This window comes from Eutrigla gurnardus (assembly GCF_963514095.1).
Source record: "Eutrigla gurnardus genome assembly, chromosome: 2".
In the NCBI taxonomy this organism is placed as follows: Eukaryota; Metazoa; Chordata; class Actinopteri; order Perciformes; family Triglidae; genus Eutrigla; species Eutrigla gurnardus.
In genome coordinates, this window is record NC_139916.1 from 9,427,909 (window position 1) to 9,445,468 (window position 17,560).

General features: G+C 41.9%; 2 protein-coding genes across 8 annotated transcripts in view; one reads left to right on the forward strand and one right to left on the reverse strand.

Moving 5' to 3' along the window:
• Nucleotides 1-450: 450 nt before the first annotated feature.
• On the reverse strand, nucleotides 451-3,589 carry LOC311024984 (inhibin beta B chain). Its single transcript, XM_084027622.1, has 2 exons — nucleotides 3,089-3,589; nucleotides 451-2,757 (listed from the first exon to the last, which is right to left on the reverse strand). The coding sequence occupies exons 1-2, from the start codon at nucleotides 3,447-3,449 to the stop codon at nucleotides 1,979-1,981; spliced, it is 1,140 nt and encodes a 379-aa protein (XP_083883748.1). The 5' UTR covers nucleotides 3,450-3,589; the 3' UTR covers nucleotides 451-1,978.
• Nucleotides 3,590-5,627: 2,038 nt separating this feature from the next.
• Nucleotides 5,628-17,560, forward strand: part of r3hdm2 (R3H domain containing 2) — a 44,107-nt gene continuing 32,174 nt past the window's right edge. For 3 of the 7 annotated variants that reach the window (XM_084023417.1, XM_084023419.1, XM_084023421.1), the window contains exons 1-2: nucleotides 5,629-5,821; nucleotides 6,185-6,238. The gene's annotated coding sequence lies outside the window, so the exon portion shown is untranslated. Of the gene's footprint in view, nucleotides 5,822-6,184; nucleotides 6,239-17,560 lie in introns of all 7 variants that reach the window. The other 4 variants (XM_084023422.1, XM_084023420.1, XM_084023418.1 and 1 more) reach the window with 3 other exon arrangements.

Sequence of the window (17,560 nt, forward strand, 5' to 3'; positions counted from 1 at the left end):
ACACATGCAATACAACGCATTTAAACAAATTAGAGCTCAGGAAAAAAAGTTGATTGACATTTGCTTTCTGTAGTCCTACAATATCAATATCTATATTTTATAGGAAGTTATATGTAGTAGACCCTTTAAGCAAATTTTGCTCTAAACATACAGTAGGGTGATAAAGTGCTTAATAAGTTATGTAATGGTTTGTATCTCAATGTTACATCGAGTCCTGGGGCAGAGGGTGCTGGAAAGATAAAATAATACACAATAAACTGGTTTTACATGGGTGGGGGGGGATCATACAAGAGCAGCTTTTAGAGGCAACAGAGACAAGTGAAATATGTTTGTGGGCTTACAAAGATGTAATGAAAAATCTAGTTACTGTTTGGGCACATCATTTATGCATCAAATGTCTTGCCTATAAATCTTTTCTGTGTTGTCGTTGGGCAGGTAAATACAATTTACCAACGCAGTAAGGACAAGCCCATGAAACATCATCCAGAAAGTACCTTTGGCTTTAACACCACTTGGTGTTAACGTAGGCGAGAAGTAGACACGGCCTACGTCTAACATCTAAATCTAAATACTTTTAAAGTTAGTACACAAGAAATGATTGAACCACATAATTCTCCCTAACATGAAATGACACCAGGCATGTGTTGACAGGTGAATCTATGACTCTTTATAAATATACACCACTTGATCATTGCTACGTCTATGACTGTTCGCCTATGTTCTTTCAAATCCCCCCAAAAATGATTACCAGAAGGCTTCTAATTTTACATCATCCCAGAAAAACTTTAGACTTTGAGAGATATAAATGCCAACGTGCAACACCACATGCTCATTGACCCACGTGCCTCACAGACCTTCACATAACCTGACACTGAAGCAATAGCTAAATGTTTGCTAACGCTGCTGAGAAACGACCTTGCGTTCATATGCTGTCAGAGACATAGTTACCCAACTGATTAGCCGACTTGTGTCAATAATACAGTGAAGATGCTGATCAAACACATTTCCACCCGCATGGCGCGTCGGCTCTGCTCAAACAGAAGTCAAAGATTGTACCTCTTCAAACCATTTCAGGTCAAATCTTTAAAAAACTGGTTCTCACAGCGAATTCACAATAAAATGAAATTGTTTGTTGGACGTCCATATGAACATTGTGTCATGATATTATCTCGATAATCGTCAAATGTGCTTAAAACTCTTGGCACTTAAGCATACTGGTATCACTTTACATTTAGTTAGGAAACAAACATTTCATTGTCTCACAGATAAGACAACCTTTTGAAGTGAAAAATCCAATAATCGTAAATAAGATTAAAGTGAATCTTAAGGTCTCCTTAAATAAATACATGATAATTATCCTGTATTTTTTTTAAATCAGGCTCTATCATCCCGATGCATAATAAAATCCTATATCATCCCATCCCTAGAAGAATGGGAGTCCTGCTCTGAATTTCCTGAGACGCACAAAATATTTTTACTTTGGATTGAATCCCTGCAGTAATAGAAAATAAATAACCTACGTATCACAAAATGAAAAAAGATCATCTCTAAAAAAAGAAGGTACTCCACACTGAAGGCTCTTTGTGTTTCAAGGCTGCTTCGGTTCTATCCTCTCTAATTAATGCCTCTGACATATGGATCAAAAGGTGTGTCTGCATTCAGACTCATAATCTCATTTAAATTCACTCAGGTGGCACTCCACATTTTCTCTCCAACATACCGCATTTGCAAAACTTTGAAATTAAATAAAAAATATATAATGGGTGACAGTGTGATTTCTCAAAATAGAATACAAAACAATACTGATGTTATCTTAATTAAAAAAAGAGAGAAAAAAGTGTGACATTAAAGTCATCATGTGTCTAATTTGGGACAGAGCAAACATGTTACTTCTGTCTAGGCTACACACACACATCACTCTTTAAAGTTCCCTGTGTTAAAACGAATCAACTACACCAAGTCTTTCACACTCTGTCCTCTATGTGCATCCGCAGGACTCCACTATCATATCGGGGATGTCCGTTTTGACGATGCTGTGCTGGGAGTTGAAGTACACCATGGAGAGTGGCCGGCGCTCAGTGGGGACGCAGCATGAAGACGCAGCCGTGTTGATGCCGTTGACTTTCAGCTGGCTGAAGACGGTGGCGTGGAAGGAGGATGCTATGCCTGGGGAGCCCGCCAGATGTTGGGGGCACTGACCCATGCAGTAGTTCATGTGGTAGCCTTCAGGTGCAATGATCCAGTCGTGCCAGTGGATATCCTTGAACTTGATGTAGAAGTCTCTCTTGCAGCACACGCTCACGTCGTCACCACAGCGCAGCGAGCGCTTCCTGAGTGTGTGTTTGGTGCGGTCGTCGCGAAGGCGCACCTGGGCCACCAGGAAGGGCTGGTTGGTGTTAGCCGAGCCATCGAGGTTGCAGAGGTTCTTCCCATCCTCGTCGCAGATGACTTCCAGCCGCAGCCGTTGCTGGCCTCCGTCCAGGAAGGCCTGCAGGGTGCGGGTGATGGGGAAGGTGTGCCAGTTGCTCTCCTGGACCTCCAGCATCTTTTCCATCACCAGGGTCCGGTTAGAGCCGGACAGCCCACCTTCTGCGGAGAGGAAAACCCGAGCAGAGAGACGGGAGTCTCGATAACGGTCCTCAGAGGAGCGGACGTAGATCCACAGAGAAGACTGGAGCACCTGGATGCTCTGGTCACGTTCCTGCAGAAACTGGAAGGTAAGACTGAGGCTGGCCGCGTCACCTTGCTCTGCATCATCTATAGATCAATGACATTTGGAGGACAATGCAGGCTTTTAATATTTTGGAAATTTTGTGTTAGACAAGCAAATGGGAAATCGTATAAAAGCTGCAGATTCACGTTAAAATGACAAGTCAATACATCCACCTTATACAAGCATATAATCTAAAAGGGGATGACACATATTGTAACCTAAGTTTTTACATTTCACGGAATTGTACAACAGCCTAAGTTAGCGCACAGAATCCCTGACTTAATGGGTCAATTTTACGCACTGACATAATACGCGCCCAAAGTGCTAAACAGGTAAAACAGATTTAACGCGTAAAAATGTGGAAACCAAACTTACTTAGATCCGCAAAGCTCACTATTTCATAACCTTGGTCATTGCTGGGTATACTGTTTTCAAGTTCAAGAGTGCCATCCTGTCTGACGCGCCCCGAGTGCAGTTTGCGCAGCGCAGTGAGGAGCGCTGCCCGGGGAACCGTCTGAGTGATGTTTGGTCTCTCTTTCAGGTGCAGCTTGTCCAAAAGTTGCTGCTTGACGATTTCTATCAACAGCCTTTGCTCTGCGTCTTTCTCCAACGCCGGCATACCGCAGGACGCGCAGCCACTGACCCGGAGACCCTTCAACAGCAAGGGTGCCAAAAACAGAAACGCTGGGAACAAAAAAGACGTGGTGACCCTCGACTCTGGAGTAAATAAATGCATTTTCTCTGTGCTTGGCGTGCGTAAAGAACACCAACAATTCTCAAATCCTGAAAATCTGAATGCACAAGTTTTCCCCCAAATGTTGTCAGAGTTCCCTGTTGACAGCTGGACACCGCGAAGACGTGAGGTGAGAGAAAGGAATGATGTTTCACGCTCCCGATGGTGAAGATATCTGGGGTAATCCACCAAAAGTGGTGACACGTTGGAGGGACGCACCAATGAGCGCATCGGGGAAATTACCGGGAAAGTGTGTGCTGCTCTCTCTCTCTCTCTCACACGCACACACACACACACACACACACACACACACACACACACACACACACACACACACACACACACACACACACACACACACACACACACACATGCAAAACACGCGCAACATAGCTGTCGTCACCTACACACGAAGCGCAGGAGATCAGTGGCGCACGGAATCAGTGAAACTTCATGTCAGTGACGAACTTACAGCACCTCACTCGCTGCTTTGCTCCATTTTCAGAGTGCTTTATACGTGTTTAGAGGTAAACTGGATATAAATGATGCCGCCACCACTTCATAGCAGGTGGTTTCTGCGTCTCGCTGCCCTCCCCGGGAACAACTGAGCAGTATACCCAAACATGCCATCACTCCCGATCAAAGTTGAAACGCAGCGCCCTTTAACCCAGTTCGAGAATAGGCGAACCGCACGCGCCACCGAAAAAAACAGTTCAGGACGTGCGTAAAGTCCTCGCGGACACGTCCCATCATGTTCCCTTTAAGGTGTCATAATATTGTACAGCCACTTAATGCCTCGTGTGTGTGAGCGAGTGAGAGAGTGAATAATAACATGAGAACACAGGGAGGAGGAGAAGGCTAATGACTCTTTGTCAGTTGCCCGTACAAGTCTTATCTGATTGAGTTCTTGCCGTGGGCTAATTTAGCATTAAATGCAATAGAAGAGTTCACCAAAGTTACACAGCTTTAATGGGCTTTACCATTGCCTCTTTTTCTTCTTTTTTTGCACTGTGAATCTGTTGAAATTGAATGAATGCCCTTGATATATGATGGGTCTACAACATGCACGCACCCATACCCATAATCATATACATAATTCCATAAGTGTTGTAGCCATATAGTTAGTTTTTAAGAAGTAGTGATGATAAGGTGAATTATTTTTAGTGAAACGTATTGAATGTATAGGAAGATGTTACGAATAAATCAGAGACATTTCACAAACGTGAATTGGGAGACAGACAGCCATGCAAAACTATATTAAAGCTACATAGGCCTCCGTCAATCTGTTTTAAAAATCGCCCCATCATAACACCTGTGATTCTAAAATAGGGCACATTTTGAATGTGTTGCCTTGCACGGGGACACGTGTGAGACAAGCTGTAGGTTGACAGTCACATCATTGTATGTCATTAAAAATATACAGTTGCACAACGAGTACAACTGGTATATTTTAATGCCACACGTTTACATTTCAGGACACGTGTGTCATATAAATATACCAGTTGTACTCATTGTGCATGTAGGTTACACTTTTTGCCCGAGGAATGTGAGATTGAGGGACTTAGAAGTACTCGCCTGCCGACATGTGGGGAACTTTTAGAACTACAACCAACTTTACTTGTGGATATTTCTGCGTTTGAATAATATGTACAATACAGGAGGCCTACAAATATATATATTAAAAAAAATAGATTTCACTCAACAGCCACCTAATCACGGAGGTTGTGAATAAGGTTAAGATTCATAATCATTCAATGATAGACAGATAAAGTTGATATAATGTCTGCATTTTTTAATATTATATCTTCATTTGACCTGGTATGTGGGATGTATGTAGAAAGATAATTGTGCTGTCACAATAGTGTTTGAGATTCATAATGCCAATAAATATGAATTATTTCAAATCAAAGAGGAACTTTTTTAAAAGATGAAAACAGCACCTTGGTGATATATGTTCAACTGTATCCTGTTTTTTACTATGACAGTTGATATATGTTGAGTCCAGTAACGTGAACGTGAGCAGGTAAACATTTTTTTTTTTAACCGTATCCTGAACGTCTCACTGCGAATGTGAAGTACGCCGCTGACGTAAACTGTCGGTGAGGGAAAAAAGTGACGCTGACACACACATACAAGCCGGAGCCGAGCAGGGGGAATAGCGTTTGGGTTCTTTTTTCTTTAATTTGTGTCCTTTTATTCTTTGGTCTTTTTTGTTATTTCGCCGTATTCCTGCCACGGACTCGACTGCCTTGCTCCTCGGCGCTTGCTATCTGTCGCTAAACGTTCACGCCGCTCTCCCCCTCACGCGGCGCTATTTTGACAGTCGGGGTCGCAGTGAACCAACTGAAGCTAGCTGCTCCATTATATTAGCACGGGTAAGTCATTCGCAAAAACGCTAGCTAACTGTATCAGCTAGCATCTCGTATTTTGAGACCTGACAGCGCTAGCGCAAGTTTACAACAAGCTTCGCCTCACTGTAGACGTATGCCACTTTGTCGGCTAGCCGGCTGTGAGATACACGTCTAGATTATGTTCACGTAGGGTCGCTAGCGTACGCTGAAAAGAAAGGGCTAGCTAGCGGGCTAACATTAGCTAGGTAGCTAGGTGCTGTAGGTGGCTAATTATACTCTTCAGGGGGGGAAGCAGGCTAATGCCGTGCGCTAGCTATTGTTAGCGTGTGGACAAGCTAATCATTTCAGCCACGGCTCTGACCAAACTGCCATCTGTTTTCTCCACAGACACAACTTGAAGGATTCTCCACACGGACTCGCGACATAACAGCCAGCAACACGGTGAGCTGAACCTTTTAAGATGACGTGAGATCAGTTGGAACATGAATCGATGATCCATGTTTGTGTGTGTGTGTTTTTTTAGTCCGATATATAACGTGACGTTAAGCACCATCTTTAAAGTCCGCGTTCTCCATGTCTGACACGAGCTGGCCATGTTAAACATTTGATCCTTTTAATCGTAATGAAACATTGCTGAAACAGGCGAATGAGAGTGACTGGCAATGTAGGGATCAGCTAAATTATCTGGTTGGATTAGAATGAAGTGATAGTAGGGGAAATGTGTGTTGCTTTTCAATGCATGCACACTTAAAGCCCATTTTAGCTGATGACAACAAGGTTTATTTATTAGGGATCGACAGATATGGCTTTTCCATGGCTGATACCGATTAATATTAATATAGGAGAAGATAACCGATGATTGAAACTAATTTGTCTGCAGTAAATAAAAAGAAAACTTTGTTGAAATTCCTGAAAGCATATGTTTAATTCAAAGAACCTTTCAACATGACCCAAACACAAACAATACAGGGAGCTATCAGCAGCATAATTAAGTTGAACAAATTAAAAAACAGCCATTTTCACTCCTTTTGCTTTCCAATCCAAAGTAAACACACATGGCTGAGGAGGATTCAAATAAGAAGTAGAGTTTGTCAAGAAAACCATGACAAAAAGCCATTGGCTGTTTATGTTTTGCATTTAGTTCAACATTTTGATACTCAAGCTGAAAATAGATGGCAGGCCTGTTGTGTCAAACTATGTGGGATCACGGCACACTGTCAGAGCTATGATTCAAACATCTGCTCTGGGAAAACACCATGTGTGTCTGAAAACATAAATATTAATCACAATGGGCATTGGCCAGTCATGATGCAGTGTACTGGCGAGTGGTAGAACAGACATTGTAATGATTTCATGACAATCTCAATGTTTTGTAGACTGATCTGGTTGAGCTTAGGAACTAAGGTTAAGGAGTTACCCTTCCTGAGCAATGTCAAATTGCTGGTGTAAGGATAGTATTGTTGAGAAATGCCTAATCCATGGTCAGATTTGATGGAGGTGAGTCATTGAATCAACAGTCTGCTGTTGCTAAGGCCAGCAATGAGGAAGATGGCGTATGCAGCCTCCCTGTCAACATGTTTCCCCCACCCTGCAACTTGCAAATCTTTATGTTGCATTCATTATAAAATTGTGAAGCATTCATGAATTGTAAAAACTGAATTTTTTGGTGGACAAGTACCGGAATTGATAGATTTCACTAGTGTGCTTAATGTGTTTTGGTTTGCACTGCAGGATGGATGGCTATAAGCGATGGCTATAAACAATTATTTTTTCACATACCAGTAGAACATGCAAATTTATGTGTTGGATGCAACTTACTTGCTTTTACGGTATACCCTTCCTGCAATCAAATATTTATACAAGCTAAGATCACTGCAAAAGCAATTTAAATACTGCATTTTACAGGGTGTCTCCGATGACATGATCTCTGTTTTTATTTGTCAGCGAGGTATCCATATATTCTCCTGTCTCTGAATCTCGTTTTGCAGCAGCATAAGCAGAAGAGTGGCTTTTTCTAGAGAGATTTGAAGAGCTATTTATAGATCTCTGCCAGAGCACCAAGCGTGGTGCTATTGCTGCTGCTCCTATCTCTCTCGTCTCTTAACCACTCCTGCTTCTGTTACTCCGTCTCTCTCCATCTTTATTTGTTCCCGCTTCCCTTTTCTTGCTCTTTGTTTTCTGAGCTCCTCTGTCTCTCAAATGCTGTTTCCATATCTTTCCTTCATTGCATGCTTTGATATAAATTATTGATCATAGCTTAAGGGACACGACTGGTTGCATGGCCATAAGCCTGGCTTTAGACTGGGTATAGCTGGCTGACTGACTTCAGTGTAGTTGCTGCAAAGCTGAAGGGTTTTCGCATGATAGTTCAAGGGGAAAGAAAACGGAAGGCAACAGACAGTTTTGTTAATAAATGTGCTTGGAAAAGATAAAACACTTTTAAATTGAGTTTATTTGTTTGGGCTAAAATAAATTAATGCAACTCATGATCATGCATAAGTCAGTTAAAACCTGGTTATGTCCAAACAATTGTTTTAAGTGTATCCCTGTTTTGGCCTGCTTGTGCATTTGCAGTGTAAATACTAACCAGTGTTTCCATAAAACCCTACCACAGTGATTTGCTGCGTGGAGAGACTACAACATCTTGTGATTGTGTTCACGATAGGTTTATCTTTGGCAACTGATCCTTGCTCCGCTCCTCCCCTTTCTCCTTCCTGCTTTCTAAGCCCTTTTCGGTCTTCTGTTGCTGTCCTTTGAATGAGGCTACCTGACGAATGCAGAAGAAGCTGCTGGACTTGGTTTGAGGCATTAGATGGCATTAGTGCATACCATCCCCTTTATCCCAGTCATGTGGTCAACCTGAGACAAACCTTTTTCCAAGGCCATGCTATCAGGGCTCTAGATGAATGTTTTACATTGGTTTCACTGGTGCAAAAATATTTTGTCCCTTCCCATTGGTCATTTTTGTTATGTAAATTATTGTACACAGGCATAAAGGTCCAAATAAATCTTGTTTTTTTTTACGGAGCAAAGAAGAAACTAGCAGTAAATTGTGTTGGGTTTATTTATTGTAGGCTACAGGCTCACTCACACCACCACTTCTGAAAGGAACCCTGTGCCTCTGATCAGGATTAGGTATCTAACTGGGTATAGGGGAAAGGTGATGAAGTGGTGATGCCTGTTGATGATGCCAGGGCAAAACATTCTGAGCATTAATTTAGCATTAAACAACTATTTTCTATGTGAAGATATAGTGGATTAATGCTAACCTGAGCAGAGAATGAAGTAACACACCTCTGTGTGTTGTTCTCACACAGTAGGTGTTCCTTGGTCCACCTTTACTGCTGCAAGACCACAAAAGATGTGCTCTCACCTGAGAACAGTTTGAGGTATCCCATGCAGTAGTCTTGAGTATGGAAATGATGATGCATTTGTGAATCAACGACTAACGTGGGTGCGGGAAAATGGCACAGTGCTGTGCTGAGGAGCACCTAGAAAATAACAGATCCAGCTGTTTTGATGCAGTTGTACTCCTCTGGTGGACTTGTGGACAGGTGGACTTGTGGACACGTGCACCAGTTAATCCCTGAGTATAACCGTTGGTCCGGTACCTTGCACACCTAAGAATTTATTCATTTATATGAAATGATGTATTAGTCTCTAGTGACATTTATAGCCAAAATATTCACAACTACTAGAGTTGGTTGACTAGAGTAGAACGTTCCCTGTTACTTGAATGTAATAAGCTGGAACACCATCCAACTTGGCCACACATTGTTAAAATTTGTGCCCAATAAAGGCATGGCGTGGCAAGAACTCAACTTTCTATGAAACGGATACCAGCAGGGAATTCTGGGTAAGGTAGCATAAGTCCAGTGATGTTTCCTTTGATGCTGAACTTTTGACTGCCTCTTTTGCAATGGGGGGGGGGGGGGGGGGGGCTGGGAGAAGATGCAAATATTGTGTCTTGTGGGATTAAGATTTTTTTCAAGCTAATGAGGTGGTTTCATTAATTATCCCCCCCCAACATTTCCCTTTTAAAACCCTTGGTTTTTACGATTTATTTTTGGACGTTGCAGCAGTGCTCTGTTTCACCGGCAGCTGTCAGTAGTTTGGCTCATTCAGTTTGTCCAGACACAGGCTACAGATAAACACTTTATATATTCCCATGGAATGAAGAATGATTAATGGTGACTAGAATGTACATGGACTGTATCTCCTGCCTGTCTGTTTTTTTTTTTTTAAACTACCAAGCCTTAAATTAGAGTGAAAAAATAACTGTATTTACTGTGACCTCCCATAAGCATCTTTGGCTCTGTATCAAGTGACATACTGGCTCATCCAAGCAGCCCTTTAAACAGCTGGACTTCTTGCGAGTCCTGGTTTAGCTGTCATTGCAATTGTATTGTTACAGAGGCAGAGAGCAAACAAGATGTAAGAGAGCGAGCGAGAGAGAATCCACAGGAAAGGGAGGGTTGGAGGAGAAGGGAGCGGTGCAAACTGTGCGCATGATAGCATAAGAGCAGTAGGGAGAGAGGGAGCCAGCCAGCAAGCAAGGCTTTCTGTTTCCCTGTAGTGCATGTGCTTCATTCAGAAAAAAAGAGAGGGACCAGTCAAGAAAGAGTTGCCTGTCCATTTACACGAAACTCGTTAACAAAAACAGCGAGCAAGCTTGAAGACGCAGAAAGTAAAATGAGCTGAAGAGAGCCATAGAGGTGAACATCCCTGAAACTCAGACATTTACATGCTGCAGGACATGGAATTCATTCAACTGTACTACAAGATAAAACTAATGTCGGCGTTGTCTTCGTCCAGAGCTGCTTCTGCTTCTGCTTCTGCTACTGCTTCTCCTGCGATAATGTGCTTTTATCTGTGAGACACCTGATCCGACTTGGCTGGAGATCCACAGAGCTGAACTCTAAATACAGTAAGCATGTGCCGTGTGTGTGTGTGTGTGTTGATAATTTGTAGGTGTGATGTAGCTTGTTCTGGTGCCTTTCACAACTCTGAGATGTGGTTAATCGTGCAGCCATTCCATCTGTTATAATTGCCTCATATCTAGGCACTTTTCATTTTTGCTCTTTGTTAAGTTCCTGAAGCAATTTTATTTAATGATACCTCTCTAAGAATGTAAAAATCATATAATGGAGCTTGCTGGAAGTAGTTTCATATACTCTGCAACTCGTTTTATCAGTGTGATTAAGCCGGAAGGAGAACCTTGAATGGTTTTAATGAGATATATATTTTATACGTTACAGGATGAAAGATGCGAGTGGTCAGTTTATGTTCGTATGTTTGCACAGACTCACAAAATGTGTTTAGTGAGGCAAATGCTGAGGTAATGAGGAATTCCCTTCCACTGTGTCCCTGTGTGGGGAGGAGGGTGGGGGTGGCCTGGTGGGGGTGGAGAGTCACCGAGAAGTGGGCGTCACTCTGCAACACTGTCATACTGAGGAGGGAGAGACGGGGAGGGAGGGGTGCAGTTAAAAAGGAGAACCTATGGGCTTACATAAGGCTGCATGTGGGAAGTTATGAGACCCTGACGTTTATCTTCCACGATTCTCTTGGCTTGAAGGTGCAGTAATGGGTAACGATCATGGATGTACCCGATTCAGAAACGCAATTCATTTTCATTTCTAAAGACCATATATATTTACACAGTCTGTGCGTTCCCCCTCATTATGAAACATAATATGCAGGAATAGAGTGAGAATCGAGGGGAGGGGAGAGAGACGAAGAGAGGCAGCATAAGCGTGAGAGAATGCACAACAGCAGAGCCCTCTTGAATAAAAAATCTGCCGCTATTTATAGCTAGCTGTCCTCATGGCCTCAGCACTGTTTCAGGTTTAGACCTGGCTTTTCCCTCTCTTTTTTGAATCTGATGATTATTGCCTAGAAAAATCATACTTGCAATCCTTGTTATTGCATCTTCCTTTTATTCTCGGCGTGTGTGCGTGAGTGCATTAGAATATATCAATGTCCTAAGTGATGCAACCTAATTAACCTAGCATGATGTTGGATCATAAAATGACAATGATTCCATGATTCCACCCTCTTGTCAATTAGAAATGCAAAAGACAGACAGCAACTGCAGCAACCCCCAAATTAGATAGAAGCTGCCCATTTGGTTTCAGGTTGCCGGAGATAATGCGGTTTTCTTCCTGTTGTCTGCTAGTTTACGTGTTAGCCCCCTTTTGGCTAAAGCTAGCTGCTTAGCTCTGACCAACATACTGTTATTGCGCATGTTCATCCTTGTCCGTGCATATGACCCTAACCTGTGTTTGTTTGTGACTTTGGAGTTCTGTTCCCCAGGTAGCTGGTGCTCCTGCAGCCTCACCCCTGCATACTAATTGCCAATGCGTGGGAAAAAGACTTGAGTATGAAAGAGAGGAAGCACGAGAGGGAGGGAGGGAGGGAGGGAGGGAGGGGGAAAAAATCAATAGCAACCCCTGGAGTAACTGCTGCTGTAATTGCCTTGAAGTCAGAAGGTTCACACTTTCTTATCTGGCACTAAAAAATCGTCACAATTTTTGTGTAGATTAACAAATGGAGGAAGATATATTGACAAAATGAAAACCTCCATACTCTCCTCCCCTTGTCCCTTCTCATAATTGCTTTCCACAGTATGATTAAATCGTATAATATTTTATATAGTAATATTTTTCTTCCACTATGAAGTTTTCAAGGTGTTTTTATTGCGTGTTTATGAGCTTATCGGGGTGCCCACGCATTCCTGGAAAAAACGGTTTTCAAATCATTGAAAATGCATGGAAAATGAAAGGAAAAAGTAAACTATTTCAACATTCTCCTTTTCCTCAGCTGAGAATGAACTGCAAGTTATCTATCTGGAAATGCTGTGAACACCCCTCCAAGTCACTTCACATGGTAGCACATGTAGGTTGTATTACATATACAACGTTGCTCTCTTCCCGGACTCGGGTCCAGTACTGTGCTCATGTATTCATACTCGTAAAACTATAGAATTGCATCCAATCGCAAGGCAAAGTAATGCGACTCTAGTCAGTTGAGCCTAATATGCCGCCTAGCTGCAACAATTACCTGATGCACAAACATGTTAAATCCATCATTTATCAGCAGCTGCAGTATGTGACCCAAACAGGAAGTCTCCACCACATCAATGAATTCAGCTGTGCTTCTGCCTGGCATAATCTGTCAGGGTTTCCACCAATGTATTGCAAGCCTGACGTAAGCGAGTGTCCGGTCTAGAGAAAGAGACGGTGAGTGTCTTGCTTGTTGGATAATTAAACTGAAGAGGGTTAACCTCAAAGTTAGCAACAACTCTGGCTGCTCCAGCTCAGGCGCACTAAAGGTGGACTACTCCTCTGAGTTTTTCTTAGCTTTTTTAATTTTAATATTTCTTCTTTAAGTAATAACACGGTTAAATGGATAATTATCGGCAATCTTACTGCAATCATACTGCAGACTGAATGTAAAAATGTTGTATTTTTAATTTGTTACGGTGAGAAAGTAAGGATTATCTGATGAAAAATAAAGAGATAATTATGAGATATATTATGAAGTACTTATATTGGTACTATACTGGTAGTAATGGCAAGAATGGAAATGTAAGTACTTGTACTTGGTCTGAAAAAAGCTATCTGTGCGTCCTGTTTGATATCTGCTGTCGGGCTCAACGTGATAAAGAGCAAATAAAAGTGTGGTGTAAATTAAGCCAGCCTAATCTTGTATCAACCTGAATTTCAGAGAGATGGATTGAGGAAGCAAGAGACTTGGAGAAAGAGAGGTGTCCGTAAAAGGCTGTACTTAGCCAGAACAAGTTTAGGAGTGGTTGTTTGTGACATAATTACAATGTTGTGACGATGGATGAAGAGGTTGACGGGAAGAGAGAGCAAGAAAAACGGGAAGATATATTGCTATCCTCGGGCAGGCAGAGGTATTGGGAGTGGTTGTCTTTTACAGGTAAACAGATGGCATAGCGCAGCAAGATGGTGACCTGCCGTCGTCCGGTCAGCTACGTGATCTAGTGACGTGCTGCCGTGTGCAGTCTCCCTAATTAATACTGCTTCCTAATCTGTGCTGAGTTGCCAGTGTCATACACAATCACTCTCACACATGAAATGGGTGTGTAGAGAGCAAAGCATCTAATCAATTTAACAATGGCAACAGATTTCAGTCACAGAGCCAAGACTATTAATTTTACATCCATAATGTACGTTGTATGAAGCGCTTTCATCAGCTGAAGCAGAATAATCATGTTGAAGGAAAGAGTCCTTTTTATTATTTGAGGACTTATGGACTCGGTCAAACCACTCCTGCATAAGAGGCTCCTCTTGTTCTAAATAAATAAAAGGTTTGACGACACGGCTGTATTCAAATATAGTCATAGCCCTACTTAGTTGAGCTCACACGTCTATCAAACGGTCTGTACAGTATGCATGTCACTTTGTGTCCACAGCTCCTTCAGCCAACCGCAGGCCTGTCATCATCCCCCTATTTTTTTCTATTTTAGTGCAGCGTCGTCATGGTTAGAACATTGCCGTTGCCCGATGCCTGGTGTGATGGAAATGCAAAAAAGACAGTCCATGATTTAACTGTTATGGTCGTCGCTGTACCTGCATTTTTATGTGATGGAGACATCTTGTTTGGTGTGTGCGTTTATTTTGCAGACCCTGACCCACGGGTCTTTGGCCCATGGGATTTGAGTAGACTATATCTAGTTGACTACATACCAGCAAACTGGCTGCTTTTCAACACAATTGGCTGTTTTGAATTCAAAATATACCATTGGTATGAATCCTGTTTTTCATTTTAGAACTCTTCATCGAATGTGTATCAAAACCTGAGGCGAGCTTTTATTTCTGTAGGGAACATTATTGTGCTGTGTTACTCTTGTCATGATTGGAGGCTACAGTGCAGCACTTTATTTGTTCACGCTAAAGTGAATTAATTTTGGATGAGAATTGATTTTCCAAGTTTAATAACCTGCAGCCTCAGCAAATAAAGTGGCGGAACCCTGGTAGTGGGAGGTTAACACTGCCTTAAAGACGTAAACGTAAATACGGTCTGTTTAAAGTCCCCTTCCTTATATGTGATGTTAGCTGAACTAGCTAGCATTATTACAGTAACATTGATTTACTCAATTACTGTACTCAAAGTACAGATTTGACGTACTTGTACTTTACTTAAATGTTTTGATCTCATGCCACTTTATCCTTCTACTCATCTATTTTATTATATTCTTAGGAATTAAACATTTTGAAGGTGTTCATGCATTATTTAGCTATTATATTATCATATAATATTTTTTCTCTCTCTTTGTTGTGTGTCCTTGTATCGTGCGTTTGTGTGTACCTACCTGGCTGCAAGACAAGTTTCCCTTTTGGGACAATAAACCTTGACTGAACCGAACTGATATATTGTCCAACAAAATTAGTAATTGTGACGGGCTTTGTTTTCTTGTTGTGTTCCAACAAAATGCTTCAAAACTCAAATTGATGTATTATAATCACGTTTTTACTTCCCACAACTGATTTGAGATCAGTAACTTCACACCCTTTTCACTACTTAAACTTGCGGGTCTGTAGTTAGGTGCTTGTTGAACAAAGAAAGGAGTAGAAACACTGAAAAGCAGTCGAAGGGCAATGCTGGATGGTAGACGGAGCTGAGGGTTCAGTTGGCTGGATGTTGACTAGATGGAGGTCTAAATGGCTGGCACGTTGCCGTCCACAAACAACATTGCAAGAGACCACACTCTCTGCTGGCCCATCAGGGACAGCATGGCTGTTAGACTGGCTGGATGCCTGACTTCCGGGTTCCTGACTGGCTGGCAGCACTTGATTCTTCATCTCGGTTTTGGCATGGCAGCCCAGCCAGCCAGCTGTCATTTAGTGCCACTGTGGCAAATTAAGGTGTTTGTGCAGATCATAGAGGACACTGGTCACCATCTGGACACATCCAGATGTTGCATTATTTAACATTTACTCAGGTTATAGCTAAGGGCATCTTGTCCATCATGTAAATAGATGTCCCACTCTCTTAGGGGATATTCAAAGATAGCAGTGTTTGAAAATAACACAAGGAGGTGTGTTGTGGTAGATGTGTTGCTACAGGAAGGTGTAAAAAGGAGACTAGATTAGGAGGTGGGCTGGTACCAGTTTTTACCAGCTGGTGCACAAGATATTGTGCACATGAAAGCTTTGGTGCTCTAATTCCTTATTTTTAACGCACATTTTGTTTGGCATTTGATAATCCTCAGTTGTGGAAAACATCTGTAAATTCTCTAATTTCGATTATTTCATATTATACCAAGAACAACATAATTTCTGTATGTAATTCCAGCTCAGGGATCCGTAGAGTAATATTTCATTCTAATGGGAGATACATTTTGAGTTAAAATGGACATCAGCTTGGCATTAGCGTTGATAAAAAGTCAGTTCATTTTGAATTAATCCTATCAGATGGTGAGTAAAACAAGAGTCTGCTTCTTTTGATGGCACTTACTTTGACATCAACAGAGAAACTGGACTCATCAAAATTCGAGAATGTCAGAGGTTAGTGTAATTACTATGGCTTACGCTACTCCTCTTGCTCCATGTATTTTAGGAGTTACGATGGTTGAGATTTAAATAGTGAAACGTTTTATAGTGTTTGTGGGAAACTCTTGGTCGTGTGTGATAAAGTGCATCAAAGTCCACTGATCCAGCACTCTAAAGATGTAGATACGGTATCAGTCTGTTCTCGAGTGCTGTTGTCAGTTCTTTCCTTTTTTTCTTGTTCTTTTGCCCCCAATAGGTCATCCATCACACTTGACTATGTCACAGCATGTGGGCTAATCATGGAAATTGATTGAGCCTGTATAGATCTTCATTATTGAAGAGTGGGCAGTCGGACAGTATCCGAGTGTGGTTTCACATTTCTGCTTCAACAGCATGCTTACAAGTTGTTTGAATTGTATGAATTGATTCATTTTGATCAGGCTAGGAATTATAATGGGCTTATTTACAATGAAGCGGGATTTCCCTGGGTGTGATATGAGAGCAAATGGGAGATATGGAGTCGAGTGATCACTAAATACTTTGAGGGGGAGCAGAAACTGCTGCTGCTCCACTCCACTCTCAAAATGAATAGGACAGAACATAATAAATATCGGGTGAGAGATGGACAGTTGTGGCAAGAGATAGAAATGACCATTCGGAAACTAGACTAAGAGGTCTGAGGAAGTTGTACCTTTGACCAGGTGATTGGCCTTTAAGAATGTGTGACCAGGAGGAAGCTGCCTAACGGTGTGATATAAAATATGCATCATAAGCTAGAGGTCAGTCAACTAAATACCACCAGCTCAACAGAGAGAAAAAGAGACATCCAGAGTGCCAAGGAGGGACAGTGACAATAAAGTTATAGATGGGCCTCCCTCAGGGCTCCGCCAGGCCAGGGCTTTCCTAGATATAGGTCAGGTCTCCCCTGAAAAAGAGATTTTTAATCTCAACGGGACAAACCTGGTTAAATAAAGGTTTACTAAAATAAAATAAATAAATATTCACACCATGGAGACTGGTCATATGGAAAAGAATGTTGGAGTTCTACAGCAGGTAGTGCAATACTGTGGAAAACTCTATTTTAATCTTTTTCAGCTTTGAAGTATTGGCAGAGACTGTACAGAACATGTTTAACTACACGTGCTATTTTACTTGCCTGAACATTCTACACACACACACACACACACACACACACACACACACACACACACACACACACACACACACACACACACACACACACACA

Coding starts and splice junctions, on each gene's coding strand:
- LOC311024984 (XM_084027622.1), bottom strand. CDS start 3,449: ATGCATTTATTTACTCCAGAGTCGAGGGTCACCACGTCTTTTTTGTTC. Junction 2,758..3,088: donor AGTGAGCTTTGCGGATCTAA/GTAAGTTTGGTT, acceptor ATTGATCTATAG/ATGATGCAGAGCAAGGTGAC.